We start from the raw sequence: 23,572 nt of genomic DNA on the forward strand, positions 1-23,572 counted from the left end.
GGCCTTCATGAGGCCTTGAGCTCAAAGGAGACTCCTAAATGAAGACATTTCTTCATTTTGCTTGTACTGGGATATTGTTTCAAAAACGATTTTGCGGGTACATTGATGAAAAACAGCTATGATCCTCTCCAGCACAGTGATAGTTTCTGTAATTTTCTCTAAGTACAGCCTTAACGGAAATGACAATATAATGGCTTGCCTTTAACGGAGAGCACAGACTACCTTATATTAACGGAGTAATAAAAGTAATCGACCTGTAGCACATTCATCTCCAAGCTGGGAGTGTGTGTAGACAAGGTGATAAGGCTGTTACGCCAGTGAAGTTATGCTGTATTGATACCAAGCAGTTTAAGAGCCCTGCAAGGCCAGGTTCCAATCATTAAATTCTAATGCTGTGGTTAGTGTCAAAGACCTGTAAATGTTAGGTTAGCCAGGGGAGTAAGATACACCTAGTACATGTATTACAGTGCACAGATCCATTTGAAAGCTTAGTCATGTCAGCCAAGTTTTAGGCTATAGCAAGAAATCTTGAGAGGTTACTCTAAGAGAGTTATTCTCAAAAGATGAGGGGACATCTGTCATGCTAAGCTGAGAAAGCTGAGTGTGATGAGAAACTGCTGCATACAGATTTTATTTTGTAATGATGCTGGCTTGCACTGAATGTGTACCTTGCTGGTTTCTACCATCTAAGAGTATCATATGCTTTGTAATAATTCCAGAAGTTTTCATAAAACAGATTGGAGAGCTTAATGAAGCACCAGATATTGGGTTAATGTTTTCATTGGATAGGAATCCCAGATGTGTCATTGTGTTGCATGCTCTGGAGGAGTCTTACCCCAGGGAAAACTGGATGATCCCAACCTGCTCTGCCACCTAGGCCAGGATGCTCTTGAGCCCTGAGCTAGATGCAAATAGCTGGTGTGAAGCCACTTCCCATCCCAGGGTGACTCAGGGCCAGGGAAGCACTGGTATCCTGCTCCAGGAAAGGTCACTTGCCTGCCCTGCCCTGCAGGAAGAGAGAACAGGGGCTGGATGGAGCTGGGACAGCAACATGAATGTTGGGGCATGCAGAAAATAAACCAAACTTGTAAGAATGTCTGCAAGAGCTAGGGCCAAATGGGTTGAAGCACAGGCAGCAGTGAGCTCTGAACATGCTGTCTCACCCTAAGTGCAGCTGTCTCCTTGAGCTGACCTGTTCAGACTAAGCTAGAGCAGAGGAGCACATCTCCATGGCAAAAGCTTGGAAACTCCACTCTGGCCATTGCTGGGCTCCCACTTCTCCCTTGGGAGCTTTATGCTTGCATCGGGCACACTTCCACCATGCACTCCCGGAGGAAAATGGACCTATTCTTCCCGGTTGAGTCCATCTTCTCACAGAGAGGCTTGTATCTGAGTGCAGGACACCACGACAGAGCAGGGAATGGCTTGAATATGGCTAGAGTACATTCCTTGGCTAGTGCAGGCTCTGCTATTTTCTCATCCTGCTCTTGCCACCTCTAAGGATTTAATTCTGTTTGTAGGAAGGTTCATTCAGAATTTTCAAATATTTTTGGAGCTTGCCACACCACTTTTTTTATGAGTTACTAATAATAACAGTTGGCAAGAACACCTTGTTTTGAAAATGGGTGCAGCCACAGGTTAATTAACGAAGTGCAAGTGATACATATTGTCAGCAGCTGTCTGATAGCAGCACAAGGTATACACACTTGGCTCATGAAAGTTATCACCTTTATGGGACCTGTGTGACCAACATCATGTCCCTGTGGGCCAGAACTGTTTGAAACACAACCTTATCTTTGTCACGGGAAACCACAAATTGAAGATCATCAGGCTATTGCCTTAATAGGCTATTGGAAATTGTAAAACCAAGAAAAAAATCATACCCACAGAATCATAGAATCATAAGAATCATATCCACGGAATCATATCAGGACATGTCTCCTCAGGTACAAGTATCTGGCAGAGAAGGAGAAAACTTCCTCACCTGGCAGCTGCTTAGAATTGAATTAGCAAACATAGAGCAAAAAAGCTAGAACTCCCCTATATTCTATTTTTTTTAATTAGGAATTTTCCTTTTTGTCCAGTGTCTTCCAGAAGCACATTGTGAACCTTTTCTTTGGTCTAGCCTGTGAAAAAAAAGTATTTAGGATCAAGGCAAAAGTTTTTTAAATGGCAGCAATACTTCTTGACAAGGCTGTGGTAGGAACTATACAGACTATATATAATAATATTATAGTGCTTTTCTATTATTTTCTATTATATATTGCATTATATCTAATATTACATTATAGTATATTGTTAGTATATTTGGAGGAAAATTTTGGAGAAGGGAATGCAAGTTTTGAAGAACGCTGCTCCATCTGCAGGTTGCAGCTGAGATGACAGTCAGGATCAGTTTGGAAAGCAGATGACAGGCAGAGCAAGAATCTGCTGTTGAGCCCAGCCCTGGAGATTAGTGCAGTAAAAGCAAAGCTCAAAATAGTCTTCTGTGGTTTCTCCTTCTGAAAATGAAGACTGTTGAAGATGTGCTGGTTTCTGCAAACCAGAATTTCAAGGAATTTCAAGGCCTTCTCTCCCCTTCATTTTCCTGGAAGGCACCCTGGAGCCCTGCCAGCTCTCTTTGCCCTGTTTGAGAATCCTCTGAGTGACAATCCTTCTTACAGAGACCCTGCCACTCTGTCCTGGGTCATCTGCCCCTTTCCCATTGACTCCGAGAGCCTGCAGGAAAACAGGCATTTTGCATGCCAGTAAATAAGCGGGTAAAATCCCTGCAAAACCACAAATCTCCATATCTATGTTGGGGTTGCTGATGGTGGCTCTTGGTGGTGGCTCTGAGAGCCTTTGATTGCTACCTTTTCCTTTCCCTTCTTAGTGACATATCTGCATGGAACTAGATCCTTGGTTCATCAGAGATCCACAGCGTAACCAAACGAACCTGGGAATTTAGGTAAATGCACTTTATATTTGCCCAGTGCTAAGACATGGGCCAGTGTGTAGGAATAAAGTGTGTAAGTGCATGTGTTTATATGCATGTGTGTTTGTGTGTGCACATGTACAGGGTGTTCTTGTGTGTGACCTTAGCAGTGCTCGAAACTTTCATCACAAAGAAAGCATTTTGATTCATTTTTTTTTAATCACAGCTCTGCTTTGCAAAAATATGCAATGACACCTTCCTTCTCGAAAGTGCAGGACTCCTGCCACCTGCATGTGACTTGTGCATTTCCATTTCTCTTCACCCAGGCATGACAAGGGCTTTAAATATGCAGGGTTGATTGGCTGCAGCAGCTCTGGTGCTTAGCGAGGTCTCTCTGGTTCTCCTCTCCTCCATGCTGCAGATGTACATTTGCTTTCTGCAACCATCATCAACTGACAGCACTGGGAGAAGTGAGAAATTCCCACTGTTCATGAACGCTGGAAGAGAATAGTGGTGGCTTGGGACACCGAGGCTCTATCTCTACTCCAGCTCTAATAGCAAGAGCTGAGCACGGTTTTTATTAAGCCCCTGGATGTGCTAATCACCTGCTGGGATGAAGTATTTCCTCCAGTATGTTGCTTGTTTTTTTGCCTTTTTCTCTACTGGGTTTTTGATAGCGTCTACTTGGACAGACTGCTGGATGGTGAATGCTGATGACTCCCTGGAGGTAAGACCCGGGTGAGCACAACCTGCTTTCCAAAGCAAATGTGGCTCAGGGAGAGTTTTGATATAGCTATGGGGTTCTTGGTATCATTGCTCTGTCCTCAGGAATTTTTCAGGAAAGAAACTTTCCTCAGGAATTTTAGAGGAAGTTAGAGGGACTGGTCTTAGAGCATGGACTCAAAGATATCTGCTTAGAGCATGGACTCAAAGATATCTGCTTAAACTCGTGCAGACATTAGCAGAAAGGCATTGCAAAAGAGCAGAAGGATGCGTACATGCAGTCTGTGTCCCACAGACTCCAGTCCCCACACAGTCATCTTCTCACCACCACTCAGGAGTGCAAGTCTGTATTTTTCTTCCCAGAGTAACCATCCCTTTCTTCATGCTTAAGGGCTGTAGGGTGAAAGCACGGCAATCTGCTCCACAGAAAACTTGATGATTTATGCAATGAAGGTGAAACACCTTTATATCAGGAGGAAACTTTCTGCTATCCAGTGCTATCCAGTGTAGGAAAACAAAAGCTCCTTTGGATTCGGTGATTGCAATTCAACGTTTAGCAGTTTGAATGAAGCAAGGGGAAAGGGCCACACAAAACAGGCTCAAAACTGCTGGCTGGAGGCGAATTGCCAGGACTTGCTGCCTGTGTGACAAATTGATGAATTATCTGAGAAAGAAAAGGGTAAAACACATTTTTCTTTACATGGCAAGAAACTCTGGCTGAGGTGACCACAGATCCTACGCAATGGAATTGCTGGTGGTCAGAAAGTCCTATCATGAAGCTTCTTTGCAGGGTAAGCAGAGTGCATCTGCTGGTGCTGGCTAGGACATATTATATATTGCTAGTTAGGAGACATTCTGGATTCATTCCAGGAGGTTGTGAGCTACATGCAGCACAGGCAAATGGATCCCAAACTGCCATCATTTTCAGTAAAAAGGGGCAAAAGAAGTCCAGCACTTGCATCCAGGGAAGAACCAAGCCCATTAACCACAGGCTCTGTCACCTTGTCTTTTTGGCACAGAGGCACCTGTGCTGGGCTGTCCCTAAGTGCTCCATTAACACCAAGTTTGGCCATTAGCAACCACCTTCTCACATTCCTGCTCTGAGTGTGAATACTAAATAATGGAGCAAAATGCCCTCAGCCTTAATAAGTGACAGAGCAAGCTCTCTAATGGCTCTAATGACTCACTGCCTCTCTAGGTAGGAGAATGCAGGTAAATCATCAATGGCCACACAGGCCTGGAATCCACTATGAATCCTGTTTTTAACTAGAAAAAGTAGTAATCCAGGCCATTTTTGACTTCAAGAGAAAGGACCAGCATCTTCCAGTGTAGATAGCACCACCTGGCCTTTCTCTGATGGTTGGGCCATCCCAACCATCAGAGAGGGGGAGTGACCTCCAGCAGAAGCAAGCCAGAGACCTGACCTTGCATCTGGGCAACCTCAAACGCCGGTTGCCACAGCTCAGATGAATGCTGTAGCTTGTCCAGCTCACTCCCTGTCTATGTACCCACAGTGCTGACCAGAGCTTCCTTCGGTGAAGGCATCAAGACAAGCCTGAGTCAATTTTTGCTGTGTTTTTTGACACAAAAAGTCATAAAAACTTCTTCACACCAGGCACTGTTGTGTACACTTAGTCCCTCCCTGTTATAGCTGGATTAAAAATATTACTACTGCTGTTAAACACAGTCTATTTTACTCTAATGTTAGAGTATTTAGAGTTAGTTATAATCACTGTATGCAAGGACCTTCTCCCAATGTGTTAAAATGCCATGACTAACATCACTCACACGTTTGTCTTCAGTGCTTTCCCCAGGAGAGGAAGATGGTACTTGTTCTCTCTTTTTTATTTTTTTTATTGGATGTGTTTTAATATTAATTATACATTATGAATAGGCTATGATTATATATATTATAGTCATTATGCAGTTTATGTTTTACATGCATACCTGTGTTAGGGAAAGCAGGTCACAGGAATGTGTTTCAGAATCAGACTCGGGGACAAGACATTGTGACCATGATCCTGTAGAAGCCCAAGCTCATCAGCCAATGCTTCCTAATTACTTGCTCCCTGCTCAGGGTACTTGGGATGGAGCATGAGGATGCTTTGGGAAGAGCCGAACAAGACAGAAGGATGAACAGTAGCTGAAAGCAGAGGGGAGATGGTTAGGGTTGAGGAGGTGAAAAGGCAGGTAACAGAAAATCAGTGTAGCCCAATATGGGCTCTGGCTGGTCCAAGTTCCCTCTCTGAGGCCTTTTCCCATCTCTCCTGCCCTGGGAAATGGGATGCCAGCTGTGTATGTGCTGCGCTGAGATGGGTCCTGAGCACAGCCCAGACAGGAGAGGTCCTAGAGGTCCCGATCCTAGTCTTGGATCAGGTTCTAGAGACTGAAGAGTAGTAGTCTTTGTGAAGGTATTTTGTTTTTTCTTTTTTCTTTCTTTTTTTTTTTTTTTGTATAAGTTCAGTATTAGCACTAGCGGACAACAGTTAAAACTGAAGAAACAGTTAAAACCCAAAAAAAAAGAACATATAGCAAGGTTTCCTAGCCTGGACAGCAGATTGTTTTATAGATTAGGACACCATTTAAAATTTTGCACCTGAAGACCTCTCTTCTGCTTGGAAGCTAATGAAATCTGGAGTTCTGCTAGTCCTTTCATTAATAGTTGAGGTGAAGATGCTGTGTGTGAGATTTTATAAACAATACCGATGTCAGCAAGTGAGGAAGGATCTGAGAGCACTGGCTGAATGCACAGTAGTATGAATAAGCCTAAGGTGATAGGGAAAGAATACAAAATGGTATAAACACAAGTGGAACAAAATGCAATTTAATGAAAATATGTTAATTTCAAGCACAGCCTGAATAGTAGTAAATTAAGACAGAGGAGAAACTCCAGCTGAATTAAGAGGGACACAGTAAAAGCTTATGCCTAATATAAATAGGTCAAACTGTTTTGCATGAAATTGTTCTCTTGAAAAATACAGAATCAATTAAACCAGATTTTTTCCTCTCAATGCTTTTCATTTTCATGATAATTTCCACTAAATCTGCCAAAAAAAACCAAAAAAAAATTACGAGCAATTAGTTTTAATGTTCACAAAACAAACTGTGCAGACTGTTTTCACTCAAACACAAATAATATCTTTTCTGAAAGTCTGAAATAGTGAATCATTTTCTTCTCTCCTTTAATCCATTTGTAGTACTATAGAAAACCTGTCCAGATCGGCTAAAGTTTGTGACTGGCTAAAGAGTGCAGTGCATCCTGCACTGGGCTTTATCACTGTCTATTTGGTGATGTGCAAAGAATAAGAAAAAGGAATTTCCTGCATCGTCGAAACAAGTGCAGTTGCCCTTTCCTGTGCAAGTGTCTCTGTTGATAAACTGCAGTGGGGTGTCTGTTGGGGCAGAAGGGCAGGCTCGAGGACGGAGCTGTGCCGACATTATCTCTGCTCCTCGTATGAGCAATCCCAGGAATGTTTTAGAGGTGCTTGTTGCCATATTTGCATTGCTAATGAAAATACCTTCCATATTAAGCTGAGTTAGGCTGGGCCGGGAGTGCTGTCTAAATCTTCCGCAGCACTGAGACGATTAGAGAGGCTGCTGCTGCTCCATTTGCCAGAGTCGGGATGTCTGAGCGATGAGTGTGGTCACTCGTGGCACCCGTGGCCCCACATGGCCAGGGTCAGAGCTGCCTACCTCTCATTTTCTGGCCTATATTTACAGTGGAGTCCTTTTGGACTCCAGCCCCAGGAGAGGGGCTCCCATTCACACCTCTGTTTTATCATCTCACAACCCGTTCAGCACACCCAGCTTCCAGCAAAACATGGGCCTCTGTGACTCACGCTTCCCGGCCTCCTTCCTTCTTGGTCATACCAGCATGAAGAGGGTGGAAAGGAGGCATCGGCAGCAAATTCACGGGTCATCTCGTCCATAGCCCTGCCCAGCTTGGCCTAGACAATCATCTGGCAGGAGACATCAAACCCATTAGATATCTCTGATTGCACTCACCCCACAGCCTCTGGTGGCTGCTTCCTTCAGCAGTTTTTCCTTACCAATAGAATTATTTTCCCCTAATATCCAATTCAAATGTCTTTTGCTTTAGCAAGCACAGAGAAAGCACTGTCCTTTCAGTCTATCCTGCTATTTTTTTCCTCTTTCAAGTGAAAAACTCCAGTTTGCCATAGCTGGACTGGGATTTCTGCAGCTGGTTGGTTGTTGCATTCATAACTTTTTTCATACTTTTTTTTTTTTTTTTTTTTTACTATATCATACAAAAGATTAATACTTTATAATGCAAGTGTCTGGGTTTTGTATGAAAACATTTTTTACAGTTTTATTTTAACTGTTTTTTTTTTTTTTTTTTTTTTCCAATCTTCTTTACCCACAGGTGAGTACAAAATGCCGTGGCCTGTGGTGGGAATGTGTCACAAATGTTTTTGATGGGATCCAAACCTGCGATGAGTATGACTCCATCTACGCCGAGCACCCTGGTATGTAAGAATGATTTTTCCACAAGGAGATGGGACATCCTGGTTCTGATGGTGTGAGCATCTCCTTCTCACTGTGCTGGGACTGAAGGTGCCCGCGTGGTGCTGAGAAGTTTCCTTCATGGTTATGTCAAAGTCAGTGGCTCCTCAGCACGCTTTGGCTATAATCCATGCTTTGGCTATGAATATAAATAGTATCTGCTAATGCCCAAGTGTTTAATTTAAAGCCTGGTCCTTGCTGACAGTCATCTTTAACCAATACAGCCCCCAGAAGGTGCCATGCTGCCTGTTGCTTGACAGAGTGCCAAAGACTCTTCGCAAGTAAAAGTGTAGATGAAAACAGGCTTGAAGCATATCATTGAATCAGTAGCATGACAGACAGTCATTTATTCTTCTCAGCAAAAGATAATTTGGTGTATCTACAAAGGTCACCCATTTTTCTTTTCTCACTAATGAATTTCATTCGGGGAAAGCTGAAGAAAGTTTCATTGAGAAAGATACTTTCATATAGGATTTGACCCAATTACCCCACTGGCATTTCCATTCCTTGTGCCCTAGAACAATCTGCTTTTGTCCTACAGTGAAGCTGGTGCTGACCCGAGCCATGATGATCACAGCAGATATCCTGGCAGGATTTGGATTTCTCTTCCTCCTTCTGGGACTAGACTGTGTTAAATTCCTTCCAGATGAGCCACTCATCAAGTTGCGCATCTGCGTGGTGTCTGGAGTTACCTTGCTCATTGCAGGTATTCCTCCACTGTGGATCCATCCTGAAAAATACCCTTTAGGAAAATGAGGAGCTATTAAGCCTTCTCTTACTCTGAGGAGTGCAGTGAGTGATCTTCTGGAGGGTAAATATGGGAGAACAAAGTTTATTTGCTTCTGCTGTGTGCAATATACAACTTACCGCTTTTCATTTCCTGCCTCTAACAGCAGCTAGTTGGAAGTCTCTGCTTTTATTTCATTTAGCAACCAGGTGAGCTAGCTGCTGTGTTGTTTGACTTCACTTACTGATGTTCTACTGCAAGGAAGTCAGTGTAGACATGGCAAGAGACAACTTCTGAAGATTTAGAAACATATTGACATTCTGGTTCTCTTCCTAACTTTGCCACAGATTTGTGACCTTGGGCATGTCCCTTGGCCCCAAATTTCTGCAGCTGATCTGTAATAAAGGGATAATACACATCTCTTCTTCGCAGGTGCTAAAAACTCGCTGGACTGTAGTGTTTTCCTGTTACAGCCACTTGGAAAATTTTAATATGCAAATAAACATACTGCCAACTAGGGTCCTAAGACATTTTATTTGACTTTATGCCAAAATTAAACAGCTATCACTGCTATCTAATATGTAATGCATCCTAAGCACAGATAGAACATTTAAAGCCACAGAGACATTCTTTTAAATATCCTCTTGTCTGAAAAAATATTGTCAACATTTTGAAAGTTAAAATGAATAATTAGAAATTTAAAATCTTGACGCAACGTTACAAGTTGATAAATACACTACGAAGAGAGAATTTCTCTTGCTTTTAAAGCAGGAATTTTAAAAAATTGATAACAGTTGCTGATATCTGTGGTAGTTCAAACCCAGAAGGTATGAACCCTGCCCTGAAAACACTTCAAATGATATCAGTAGGAGACAAGATGACTTAAGCAAAGTGATCCAATTGAGACAGAGCTGGGCCCAAATACTGTTGTCCTGGAACGTTCCTCCCAGCCTAAAGTCTCAAGCAGGAGATAGCAGAGTAGAACTCGAGGATTTTGTACTTGTGATCACCGTGGGGTACATGAGAGCGCTGTGTGGCCCCTCTCCCCTGTCCTGCAGGTGTCCCAGGCATTACGGGCTCGCTGTGGTACGCCATTGACGTCTACGTGGAGCGCTCCTCGCTGGTCTTCCACAACGTGTTCCTGGGAATCCAGTACAAGTTTGGCTGGTCGTGCTGGCTCGGCATGGCGGGGTCCCTCGGGTGTTTCTTGTCTGGGGCTGTGCTCACCTGCTGCATGTATCTCTTCAGAGGTGAGGAGCTGTTGCAGGGCTGGGACATGTTTAAGGGAGACAGGGATGTCTTGGGGTCTGCTGCAGGGGCACGGAGTCGGGAGCACCCCTATGGGACTGTCTCTAGGACATGGGGAAGGAGGGGATGGGGGTTTGGTCTCCGTGCCCTCTACAACTTTGACTTCTCTGCTGAAGTTCTGTAAGGAGCAATGGGGCACTGATCTGCACCAGCTTCTGGAGAGGCATCAGCTTCTGGAGAGAGAACTGATGGGCTGGCAGACATCTCCTGCCTTGTGTCTCTGACTTTGTCACTGGAGGGAGCCCAGTGTGCAGGAAACAGGTTTGATGAGACAGTACGTAAGGTTCCTCATCTTGGATCAGGAACACCAAAGGCCAATCAACCCAAATTCTTGACCTGATATAAAAGCTTATTTCGACAGACTTTATGTTGGATCAAACATCATTTGTGCTCCTGTATGCATCTTGAATGCATGCAGTATAAATATTGTATCACAGGCCCAAGGAAATCTAAAAGGGCTGGTGCAAGCATGAAATGGTTCTCACAAACATTGCTGGACCTTCAGTGCTGCACAGATACCCTTAAATGATTGCTCAGCCTCAGTCGCAGTATGTTCAGCTGTAAAATGGCATTTGTCTTAGCGGCACGGTAAGGCACATCAAGGTCTTGAGGAGGGAGCTGACATGTGAGTACGACATAAAATGTGTTATTACACCGTATCTTGGTGATGTTTAGAATGCTTCTTTCTCTGTATTTCAAAGCTTTACGACAAAGTGTCACCAAACAATTGTTAGCAGGTATTATTTCTCTCCTTATGCATCACAGATACCAACTCCGGGAGACTTCATTCTGCTCAGTCCTTCAGGAAAGGCTATTCCCCAGCTGGGACGATCTTAACAAACGTGCATTTGCCATCTTCACAAACAGCTACTGCCAAAATGTATGCAGTGGACACAAGAGTATGAGGAGCAAGCAAAATACCAGAAAACAAGCTCTACTTTTACTTGTTATGGATTGTACAGAGACCCGAGATGCTTTTGATATGGATGCTAAGTTACATTTCAGGGTTTTGCTTTATGGTACAATGTTTGCATTGGGAGAGCTACAAATAAAAATCTCCTTCCAGAAAGTAATCTCCAAGAAGGACCATGCTTTAGAGATCATGTTGTTTCAGCATGATCATGTTTCAGCATTTGGCTCTGTGAGTGAGATAAATCAGACCCCAGCGTTCAGCATAAAGATCCCCATATTCCAAGATGGATCTGTTCTGTGTCTGGCAATGAGTCAAAAGAACGTACAAACCAGATAATGCAGCCTTCTGCTAAGAGGAGGGCCGATCATCTGGCAAACATCTGGAATCTGTGCAGCCAGCAAGTGGGAAGAGTTCTCCTCCAAAAGTAGCTTGAGAGTCCAGCAGAAAATGAAGAGCTGTGTTAAATGACGTGTTGTATCTTTGGCCTATGATCACCTACACTAAGATATTCTAAATTCAGGTACATCCTTCTCTGCAAAATATGTTTTTTTTTTTTTTTTTTTTTCCCCCCAGTAATCGTTCAAATATATGTTAGGGATTCACTAGCCTTGCTGAGATCTGAATTGTCAGCTTCTTTCTTGCTTACTAAATGTTTTGCCTGGACAAAAATGAACCGAGGGAAGATATGAGATCTCTCCCTATGCATGACATGCATCAGCTACAAACTAGGATTAACAGTCAAAAATTTCTACCTCTTTTTATCAAAAGATTTATAAAATAAGGGTTATGTTTGCCTACTGCAATCCCAGCTGCCACAGGCTGGGGGAGGATAGACTTCCAGCCATGTCTTCATTGAGAGACTGAAAAAAAAGAAGCGATATAACACATTCCTCGAGGATGGCTGCAGGAATGCTGGCAGCTCTTCACTGTTTCTGGAGAAAAGAGAAACTGAATCACAATTTACTTGGGGCTGATAGGAACCGCCATAAGTTGGAGGAGAAGAAATACACTGCAGAAGCAGAGTTGTGAGGAGCTCCTGCCTCCAGGAGGGAGCTCCCGTTTTCCTGCTCTTCTCCTGGGAGGCAGATGCTCTTCCGAGCCTCTCTAAGGGATGAAAGATGCTGTGACTCCATAGGCTACACTAGCCTGATTCATCCAGTGCTGAGATGCTTCTCAATGGGAGGTGCTGAGCAAAGACAGCATCACTTGGGCCAAAGTCCTGAATCAAATTCTTCCCAGACAGTGTGCTTATCTCCACCACTAATACTCAGGGATGCATGTCAGACTCTTGCTGGTTTCTATAGCTCTTTCTGAGTCATGAACAGATCACCTTTTGCTGGGAAGATCTGTATCATTTTTTAGTCCAAGTCAAATAATCTGGGATTACCTACTCATGCAGGTGCAATTGCAGATCACAGACCATTCATTACTCTTGTTCTTTTCCACTGGGGTATGGTGTAGTTTGGGAAACTTCTGGGCCTTTATCCTAATGCTCTTCAGCTTCTTTCAGGGTGATAGGAAGTGTTTTGGGACTCGTGATGCAGGGATAACACCAAGCAGAGGTTCTGTAGACACTTATGGGCTATACACCTATGACATAGCTAGGGGTGAATGTAAGTCCTGCAGTCCTTCTGGAGAAGCACAGGTAAGAAATATGCATACCCCAGATGCTATCTTAACCTCCTATGGGTGCACTCTCCTCAAATATATATGTATATAAAAAAATGCATGAAAGTTTGTGAACCCTGTTTTTTTCCCGCAGAATATAGGTAGAATAAGGGTTAACTCTTTAACCTTGTCCCAAATCTCTTCCCACTGCATGATAACTTTGAAGGATCTATTGGCTGAACAAGAATATTAGGAAAAGGTCATGGCCACCCATAGGTTTGCAGGGTTAATGTTTTGTAACAACCAGTCCAATGCTGCATTGCTTCATTATTCAGATCTTGCTGGGAGTCTATCTGATGTTTTGATCAGTTGTTAATATATAATTGCTAATTCACTGATTGATTAATTGTTACTTTGATTTCGTAACTGCAGTGTCCAGTTCTCATTAGCTTGTGATGTTAATCTGTTTTATTTTGGTTGTTTATTTTATAGCAATAAAAACCCCAGAAAGTACGTACGACTTGTTTTTTCTTTCAAAATCACAACCAGTCCAAAAAGCTAAAGATGTTGTGGGTGAGCTCAGGTATTAAGGCATTTTCTTTGGTTCTCCCAAATTTCTATCTCCACCCCATTCAGCAGCAGCTTGCTGTAGGGGAGTGGGGTCACCATATTACAAAAGACTCGCTCTGTCTTCCCAATTGCTATTGATGTCTTAGCAAGGCTTTTTGCTCAGATGCAATTTCCAGCTGAGGCTCAATCCTTCAGTTCCAACAAGAAAGCTTTTAGCATTCTCCACTAACTTCTAAAAAGTATTATTTTGCGTGCTTGGGCATCTAGTCTGGTTTAGTCCCTTTGCTTCTTTTCCCATGGCCTGGGCAGTATGAGGGACCTAGCTGAGACCTGGCACCGTGACATTTCCTGCTCCATCTGCCTTGTGATGTGCCCTGGAACTCAGGGCTCCTCCTCACACTCTCCACTCGGTGCAGCTTGCCAGGGCTCCAGCTAGTTGCAGGTTATGTAAGAGCGAAATGTCTCATAGATAAGATGTTACGTAAGTTTATTTAATAACCTATAAAGAGATATCAATTGCCCATTTTGATATAGGTAAGCAATGGTTATATAATAAAATAATGACATCCACAGTTGTCATTTTCTGCAAGTAATATTTTGTCTTCTCACTATCTCAATCAGCCCTGTTTATAGAGATCTCTTGTTGTGACCTTTTCAGCTAGATTATCTCCAGGTGCAGGCACATGGGGATATTTTCTAAAATATGGATGTCCTCTCTTTCATGCATATTGTCATGTGATTTTTGATCAAATTCACAAGATTTAAGTAATTATTTTCATATTTTCAGATAAAAATGTAACTCCAGGAACCAATTTTTTTTCTTATATGGTTGTAATATTTGAAGTGTCCCTAAACCCCACTTCCAATCTTCACTTAAGAGAGGTGATTTGCCAGCTGATCTGCTCTGATTCCTGGGAGGGAAATCACTTCTCTCATGGAAGGAACCATTGAAAAAAACAGCAGCATGAACAGGACCAGACGTTGCAAAAGTGGCGTTTGGTCTTGGAAGCTGCCTGGATATGGTGGTATTAGCTGCAAGCAGCAGGCCCCATTGCATGCCTGTAGAAGCAGCTCTTAACAGGTGACAGACTTAGTCACCAGTTTTGGCACATCTACTTCTAATCATTTTATAAATGTTCAAAGAGAGCTAAATGAAACAAAATCTCCCCACTAAAAAGAGGTTCGGAAAAGCGCTGCTCTCAGCTATGGCCTGACCCTCACAGTTTGGTCTTTGTGGCTTTTAAATTCTGTGGGCAAGCATTTAATCACAGCAGCAGCAGCTCCCAGCACTTCGAGGGTTTTTCTTTCGAGGCTATGCAATCATGAGCAATACCCATCTCCCAGAGCAGTTAAACCTAATTGCCCCAGTCCCTAGAGAGGGGAGCTGAGGCAGCCAGGTTAAATGAACAGCCTGAGACCACCAAAGAAAGCCACGTGAGATGATCAAACAGGTGACTTCTCAGATCACAAGCTTACACTCATGTTGGAAAGAAACATTTCCCTTCCTCTCTGTGCACTGGCTGCAATCTCAGATGTCAGGGAAGATTTGGGACTGGCAACATTCAAAGTTTTAAAACATCCATATCCAACAGCCTCATCTTCTGCCTCAGGAAGAAGCGTGTGGTGCTGAGAAGAGCCACGTGCCGGGGCTGTTGAGCGAGTGAGAATTGAAATTTATGTGTAAGGAAGACAAAGATACCATTTCTTAAGAGATTTGCAACAAGATGCTTGAGCTAGACTTTCCTGGAGCCTTGTTCTTTCCAATGGTATCCTGATAAAGGATGCTGAGGACAATTTCCTTGTCTGTCCCTATATTGCAAAATGCCTCTTAGAGAGAAAGAAAAGAGCCAGAATTGTGCCATCTAGTGACCCAAAGAGGACGAGCATCTGTCCCTGATCCCATCTCCCAGTGAAAAAGACTTCAGACCAAAATCTGTGAAGGCTATGACCTTCAGATGATTAAAAAAAGAACAATTAAATAATATTTTGTGACTTCTTGTGTTCAACCCTTCTGGCAGCCCAAATTGATCCCCTGTCATGACACATCTGCCTTTGATTTTACTCTGTGTTGCCTGAGAGCCAGTTTATGACTTTATTATTCAGCTCCTGATGTGTGGAGGTGAAAGTCCAGCCATGCCACCTCTCCGCATTCCCTTTGTCTTTGACTTCCAGATGGTCACCAAGTAATTAGCAACTCTGCGCTGCTTCCATATTCTCCTATTGAGCCTTACTGGGGACAAGTTCCCTCGTTAATATATCTGCCTTCCGGTGTTTTCTGGGAGTTTTCTGGAGCAGTTTGCCACGTCCTCTCAAAGTTAACGGCACTGCAAATTACAGGAATAGTGGAAGTCAGAGGGCACCAGTGGAAAAACTGCAATTTCTCTGTGCTTCCGAAATAGACTCATTTATGAGGCACTGAATTACAAAGAAGCGGCTTATCTTTTCTTTTATCTCCAGAAATGTCAGCCAAACTGCGTTAGCTGCCTTCATTAAGGCTAAGTGCTTACAAAAGCACAAATTGCTGCTTTTCTAAGAATGGGAGAATCCTTGCCTGTTCTGCTAGAGCACCTGAGGGTAAAGGAGCAGGCCTGGGAAGAGCTGTGCTCCTGGGGCAGTGCTAGGTTTGTCTGGGGCCACCCAAAACATGACTGCAAATGCCTCTTACTGCACGGCAGTAGCAAGGGAGCACAATCCGCTGCCTCTGAATATTTCTGCAAGAGCAATGGGCTCCTCGATGCATGCTGAAAATCTCGCTTGCCCTCTGTTGGGTGTCAGAGAAGAATTTACAGCTTGGATAATGGATGTTGCTTACTGGACCTTGGGAAAGAGGGTCTCAGGCAGATGAAGGCCTTGAAAGCTGAGCAGACCTTTCTTGTTAGCCTCTCCTGTCAACTGATTAGAAGGTGACATTCAATGAAAATAAAGGCGGCAAAGTGTTTAGAAGCAAGCAATTAATAAGCAGGAGGCAATAATGTTTTATGCAGCATATAATGTGAACAACCTGTAGAGTTCACTTCCAAGAAAGGGTCACTGAAGCAAATGCAGCGTGTAGGTTTGAAGGAAGCGGCTGCTGATTTAATGCCTGCTAGCTAGCTCTGCAAGCCGAAGCCACAAACATAATCAAATCTCATGCTTCAGGGCATAAATTGAAGGGGTTGAGCAGTGGAAGCAGTTATGTATATACAAGGTCTGATCCTGAGAGGTGCTGATTACCTGCAATTCCTACTAAGTTCATGGAGTGAAAGGGCACTCGGGGATCACGCAGCTTTTCCACTGGCTGAATCTGTACTTGCTAATTTTCCTTATTAGCAAACCCTGTAATATTTCAGCCTGCTGGCACAAACATTCATTTTGCTACAATAACATTTATTTCCTTTCACACAAGAGTCCAAAATTAAGGCTGATTCTAAAAGGAAGCTTTGTGGAGATAATTCGCTGTTGCTTGGACAAAAAATTTGTCTCTCAAGATATGCTATTATTCTTTACCTAGCTAAGGTACTGATAAAGCCTTATTATGAGAACATGTGAACATCTCACAATCTTTAATGCATTTATCTTCTCAGGTCCCTTTCTGAGCAAGCAGATTGGTATTAGTCCCCCTCTACAGGTCCCCACCTGTAGTACAAAGTAGAAAGTGGGCTGTAGGCTACAACCAGTCTTTTATAGTCCTAAATGAATGATATACTTTTTAGAGTAATTTACAGAACTAAACACCAAATCCCCGACTCCGCAATTTACAGCTGTGGAAAACTGCCATGTGGGTCCAGAGATGTACCAAGTATTTTGTTCTGTTCTGCAATTCCAGGGCAGGAGTACAAAACTGGAGACAGTCACCATGCAATTAAGAACAGCTCAAATAAGCAAAACCACATCTTTTGTGCTCTGTAGCTAGTTGCTGATGCTGCTATTACCTCTCATCTTCCCATAAGCCCCCTTCCCTTGCTTTCCTTATTTTGGCTGTTAGTTTTCTGTATTTTCCACTAGATACATCTGAGGTGTTGTGCTAAACATCTTAAATGAGGCAAACAATCCTTCATCACAAAATGGCATGATTGCACTACAACGTGGAAGAACAATGCGGCTTTGCCAAAGGGAATTTGTTGGCACTGTGCCGAGTAAAGGATGCAGCCCAAATCTGAGAAGTAACTGTCAAGTCATTTATCAGTGCTTGGTCCTAAAACACATGGGGTTGCACTGGCTCAAGAGATCTTAAAAATGTAAATCTGGGGGAAGAACCAGAAGCCCCGGGTAAAGACAGATCTTTGAGGAAGCTTCTTGAAATTCAGAGCCATATCAAGATGTCAACTTGAGTCCCTGTCACAGATTCACTACATTTAGCATTTATTCTGTTACATTTTGTGTTCAATTTTAATTTAAGATGGAGTATGGGCATTCTCTTGGCCCTCTTGAGGAAAGGGCTGATTTTGCTCTCACATTACTGTAGCATAATGGAAGATCTCTGACAAAGCAAGTGGAATTGTAGTCAGCCAGCATGCTGTGTCTAGAGTTTGTTTCCCTTCATAATATCCTCATAGGATGGAGGCAACTCAGCTTCCCCAAGGTGGAAAAACAGAGCACAAGACGACGACATCTCTCCATTCACACAAGAGCTTGGAGATCCAGAGAATGGACACTGAGGTGCTTCACTCACTGGGGAAAAAGCAAAGCAGTGAGTACACAGCAGGCAGGAATGAAGATGAAGCATGGGGATTCGAGGTGTGGGGCTGGGAGGAGCTGTCAGACCGCTTGGAAACAAGAAAGACATTTTTGAAGCATGGCATCACAAGGAATCTCATCAGGAACTGCAGACACCAGGACAAAGGAGTTTGGGTGGGTTTGGGGTGGTTCCTCCCCATGGAGATACTGCCCATGATGACCCACAAAACAGGCAAAACTTCCCACGGGATGGGCTTATCTAATGGCAGACAATGGGTTTTTTTCTTTGAGGGACTCTTGCCTGGTCTAGCCTGATGGGAGTCACTGCCAGTAATCCAAGTCGGTGTTGGGTGCTACACATAGTCATTAGAGCCCAGCCCTGAGAAAGCCTGACCTCTTCAAGAGAAATACTGCAAGGAACAGTATACACCAAGACTGCTGGGGTGGCTTAGGAGTACCTGCAAAGTCTGCCTGAGTGAGCAGTTCAGGTTATGTACAGAAAAGGGCCACCTGATTCCAGGCACTGCCTGCAGTCATATAATCATATGATCATTATGGTTGGAAAAGACCTTAAAGATCATCTCGTCCAACCACAAAGTTGAGGAGCATCAGGCTGCCTGGCACCAAGGAAAAGGCCTTACTCCCTGCCAATGCCACATGGCTGAGCCCTGGTTGGGTATCAACAGAACATGAGACACACACTGATAGCACTGAGGTCAGCTGAAGGTGTGGCAAGGGAAGAGAACAGCATCTGCCCATCTTTACCCTTTGAGTTCAAGGTCAGAGCATCCCTCCAAGACTCCCAAGTTGGGCCCTGCACTGCTGTACACAGTACCCACCTGCAGCCCAGCTCCCACCCAAGCCTGGATTCCTCCTATAGGGTTTTGGAGGGGGCTCTGAGGAGCCTGTTTGGGCTGGTGGGATCCCAGAGTAGGTAGAGAGAGGACTGACCGTGAAAGGCATCAGAGCTGCCCAGTGCAAACACGGCCAGGGTACGCTGGTGGGGAAGGCAGCTCCGCTGCTTCAGCCAACACTGGAGGCAGAAGAGGATCCCACAGGACAGGAGCAAGGCCAGGAAAAACAGCAGCAGGAACCTGAGGCAGAAGCAGCACAGGGAGGATGGGATACGATCACCATCTGCAAGCAGCACAGACAGATGGCTGCGTGTCTTGAAATTAACATATTCATTAATGTATTTTGCAAATAGCTGTTATATGTTGTGCTTTCCCCATCAGCATACTGGACATAATCAAAGACCATGGAAACCAATTTCTCAGTGCTGATTGCATAGTGCTTCATGCTGGCTGAAAACTCAAACATTTCTCCCGAAACCACTCATTGTTTTTGTCCTGCTCAGTTGTCAGCACACAATGAGGAGGATATGGATAAATGATTCCCATTAGTCAATAAAGACAGAACACAGGGACAGCCCAGGAGGAATGCTCTCTAGCTATCAGTCTCTCTTAATGCCCTTCTCTCCATATATTCATCAAATAATATTATTTGCCTGTTTTCCCTCTAAACCATTTTTGAAACTTACCACACATACCAGATGCTCAAGTTTTCATCACCCTGCCCGACACACCTAACAATGCAAACATAGAAAGGGACCTTCAGTTCAGCACAATGGGTCCAGGGAAACATCTATTGTCATGAAAAAAACCATCATCGGAAGTAGGCAATTGAGAAACTTCCCTCCACCAAAGGATCACTATGAGAAATTCATCTGTTTTTTTGGAGCGGGTGCAGATGGCGTGCAAAGCAGCATGCAGCTGGTTGCCCTTCACCACCAGTATGGCCTTGCTGGAAAAAAATCCAAGCATCCTTTTCTGGAAGCCCTCTTTCCCCTTCTGCGTTTGAAGGGCTGACAAGAGCAGGGAAGAGCCTGGCTGGGGCAGCCTCTGCCGTGCGCTGCCTGCCCTCTCCCTTGCAGAAGGACGACCCGCTGAGAAAGCAGAGCCAACACTCACCTCTCGCCAAGCTCACAGGCAGGTTCAGAGTCTGCTAACTGAAAACACACACGTAAATCAGAGAGGGCAAATCTCGTTTCTTACCAGTGTAATTACTGATCTTGTCTTGGAGCAGGAACTCGGAGGGGAAGAGTGGACTCCTGAGCTGTATAAATCTGATAGATGAAAACTAGTCCTCTCCCTAGAGGCGGTAGGGCTGAGCTTTTAACTCTGCATGTCTGCGGTCTGATGTAGCCCACATTGAAATCAGTGGATAATCTCACAGGCAGCTCAATAAATTCAATAGCATGCAGACGAAAGCGAGGCCAAGGGGGAAACACTGCTTTTTATGTGGAAGAGGGGAGCCCAAGAGCAGAAAGACAAAGGCGGTAACAGAGGCATGTTTACAAACCTGGAATTGGTTATTCAGAAATTAATGCTGAAAAATCTCCACAACTTATTCTTGTTTGGTAGCTTTTTCTCCTGCGGTTAATTGTGAACCTAGCTGTAAACTGGAGCTGTTTTGACTGGACATTCAGTCTACCCAGCATTTGCTGGTTTAGGATAGTAGTTGTGCATCACTCCGAGAGCTGAGTCTCATGTTTGCAATTGCAAGTACACATACCTGAGACTTGCTTTTCAGGTATATTTTCTACCTTCTGCTCAAGTAGACTTATTTATGCAAGCCTCTCAGCCTCTGTTTTCAGATTACCTGCATGAAAAGCTTCCACAGCGGCTCATCGGTAAAACTAATCAAATTCAGAACAAATGACTGTTAGATGTGTTTTAACATTCTTCCAACTTTGCTACAAAAAACTCAAATGAGGTACAGAATTGCAATAACATCATGAAAGAGTAAGCAAGACAGAAGAATTATTAGCATGTAATCACTTTACTTCAGATTTCCTTCTGCCTATATCCAAAACGCACCCAAATTCCTGTCTTTTGGGCAACCAAAAAATCTGCTGTATTTTAGAAATTTCTGTACAGACAAATATCATGTTACATCTCTAAGTAACGGGGTTTCTTTGTAAGGATTTTGTCATGCAAAGCCTGTACCACTTTAATAAGAAATTGCCCCACAAATTTCTATAATGTGCCTGGTACCTGCACACTACCTTCACTTTTGGGAGCAGGATCAGTCCCCAGATTCACCAGAGGTCTTTAGGCATAACAAACCTTCCAAATAAAACATTACCCATAAAATTTCATAAACAGGTGAATCTCAATTGATGAATAGGTAAAAACGCCATAGAACTTTTCCAGGCTTTTCCTTTTAAAGCTGAGCTAATTTGCCAGGCTACACAATATATGTATTTTTTTTTTCTCTTCAACTGATTATTATAGAGTAACAGGCCAAAACCTGAGAGCCGGTTGCTGTGATTACATGAGACCACAGTACTCTTCATGGCTGAATGACAACCTACGGATTCTCTTTTATCATTTTTTAAACAACCTCAGCAGAGCTTCCGCAGCTTAGTTATACTGCAGCAAGGTGTATCCGCTCTAAGGCAGCAATCTATTAAGGCATCCAAACACCCACCTTTGCTGCTGAAGATTCATAATCTTCCATTTCAATAGCCACAGGTAGAATAAAGGATTAATGTATTCAAGTTTTCTCTGCATTAATTGGAAATGTTATGAATATTGAATCTTGCCCAAATTTACCAGATCATCAAAAATCCTCCCCCAACCCCTGCAGTCCCTAAAATCAACCTGGTCCCAGTGAAAGATGTGAAAGATTTGGTTACCTGGCAGAATGTTAAACACAGAATTCCAGTGCCTGTGATCCATGAAGTGAAACACAAAGCTTGAGGACTCCACATCACTAACAAAAGAGCTGTATGTAGAGCTTTGTTTGCAGCAATGTTTTACTCTCTGTGATCTGGAGCTTTTAAAACTCTATGCATCGTGCCTTCAGCTACAGAATACATTATCCAACGGTTCCTTGTGCTTCAGAAATTACCGCTAGCCCAGGAATGAATTCTGGTTTGCAAGGACACACTCAAATAGCTGCTGGAAGTTAAATGAGCACTGGTTTGAGGTCAGCACCCTGAAGTTTTTTTTTTTTTTTTTCAGTTCTTTCTAGCTGTTCACAAACTCCAGTTGCTGCACCTCAGTTCCATATTAACCCACTGCTGTATTTAACAGGCCCTGCTATAAGTAAAGAACCAGTGCAGACTGCATCCTGAGGCCGTGCTTTCATTACATGTGGCCTTCAGCTGCAGCTCTGGCATTAAAAGTAGTGTTGCCTCCATCCATTTCCCAATGGGCTGCTATCTCAAACACTACACTCGGCAGGTAGAAACCCCTTTGCAGCTTGAGCAGCTTCCTGCAGCACTACAAAACGGGCTGATATGCAGCTGTCAAGGGTTGGCATCCCAAGAAAATGCATTAGGAAGACTAATAAAAAAGTTTTTTCATAAAAGACAAAAAAAGCTTGTCATGTAACACAAGCAGAAGCCACCTGGAAGCCAAAAACTCATGTGACTTGATAGATACAGCCAGATGCTGTAAGAAAAACACGTGGATAGACGGAAAATGGTTTGGACCACAGCTCTGATCACCTCAGAAAGGACAATCCAGGTTTGTTCTACAGCCAGTAATAGATTGTCACTAATGTTTACAGCCTGTGGCTCAAACGCTCTATTAACTTTGCTTCTTCCAGTTTTAACACAAGAGGTGTTGCTGTGAATATGTTTAGTCGTTGCTTCAGAAGTTAAACATTACGTCTTGAGGCCATTGCCTTAGTAATGATTGACAAAACTCACCTGATCTTGAGCTGTACCTCTGTGGTTTTCCTTCAACTAAAAGTTGGAGAAGTTTAGCCAGTAGTGAAACACATACTCGACTCGCATTTGTTATCTATTTAAGTTTCAGATAAACCCAGTCCAAACCCTGATGTCCTCACACATTTACTTTTAGCTCACTGCTGATTAAAGGCAAGCCTCTGAAATGAGGCACTCTGAGAAACGGCATCTCTTGTAACGCTGCAAAGCACACACACTGCACAACGTAAATGGTCTGAACATGCTAGTACCCTAGTCTGAGTGATTTCTGTTCAATTTTGTTCAGAAGTGAGGTGCCAAATCCATTTCTTAGCTTTTCTTTCCCCCCACCCCTTCTCTTTTTTTTTTTTTTTTTTTTTCTCCTTAAAAGAAAAAGATCCAGCAGCATAAAAAAGTGTGCACAGTCTTGCTGGGAACCTTGTGACTTTACAATTTCAAGCTTCAAAGAGATCATCCGTCAGTGAACTAATTTCAGATTTCTTCATCTCACAATTACTTCCCTTGGAGCTCACCCCATGCTCCAGAGAGATACTTCTATCAGCATGCCAGTGCAGAACATCTCAGTGCTTTCAATTTAGAGCTACACAATGTATCATTCCCCAGTATTTTCAGGGGGGTAGTGGGGGGGGCACAAGTACAACAAGGTACTGAAAAATAACACGTAACTTCAGTCCTGGCTCTATATCTGGAGGAAAAGGGAAAGAAGTGAATTCTGCCACTCTTGGCTTCACGGCCTAAAGGCAAACTTTGAAATTTTCTGCCAGTTGGCCCCATATAGAGGTCAAGGGCAGAGAGCCAAGAGGAGCTTTCCACTGAGACCTACAGCAAGGTGCGGACCCTCCTGCCAGCTCCTGATGCTCCATCTACCGTGATGCTGCTGCCTTCAGATTT

At 43.5% G+C, this 23,572-nt stretch overlaps 2 protein-coding genes across 3 annotated transcripts; one reads left to right on the top strand and one right to left on the bottom strand.

Moving 5' to 3' along the window:
- Positions 1-3,521: 3,521 nt before the first annotated feature.
- Positions 3,522-11,101, top strand: CLDN16 (claudin 16). The gene is made up of 5 exons (XM_026045440.1): positions 3,522-3,641; positions 8,022-8,124; positions 8,703-8,867; positions 9,947-10,138; positions 10,962-11,101. The coding sequence occupies exons 1-5, from the start codon at positions 3,528-3,530 to the stop codon at positions 11,099-11,101; spliced, it is 714 nt and encodes a 237-aa protein (XP_025901225.1). The 5' UTR covers positions 3,522-3,527.
- Positions 11,102-17,281: 6,180 nt separating this feature from the next.
- On the bottom strand, positions 17,282-21,721 carry TMEM207 (transmembrane protein 207). Of its 2 annotated transcripts, none has more exons than XM_026045344.1 (5): positions 21,644-21,721; positions 19,914-19,951; positions 19,484-19,528; positions 18,895-19,037; positions 17,282-17,937 (listed from the first exon to the last, which is right to left on the bottom strand). In XM_026045344.1, the coding sequence occupies exons 1-5, from the start codon at positions 21,716-21,718 to the stop codon at positions 17,789-17,791; spliced, it is 450 nt and encodes a 149-aa protein (XP_025901129.1). In that variant the 5' UTR covers positions 21,719-21,721; the 3' UTR covers positions 17,282-17,788. The 2 variants fall into 2 exon arrangements, with proteins under 2 accessions (XP_025901129.1, XP_025901128.1); XM_026045343.1 differs by having other exon boundaries at positions 19,493-19,528; positions 21,644-21,718.
- Between the last annotated feature and the right edge of the window lie 1,851 nt (positions 21,722-23,572).

The sequence above is a fragment of the Nothoprocta perdicaria genome, unplaced genomic scaffold, assembly GCF_003342845.1.
Source record: "Nothoprocta perdicaria isolate Ctin4 unplaced genomic scaffold, notPer1 scaffold_4, whole genome shotgun sequence".
NCBI classification, from domain to species: domain Eukaryota; kingdom Metazoa; phylum Chordata; class Aves; order Tinamiformes; family Tinamidae; genus Nothoprocta; species Nothoprocta perdicaria.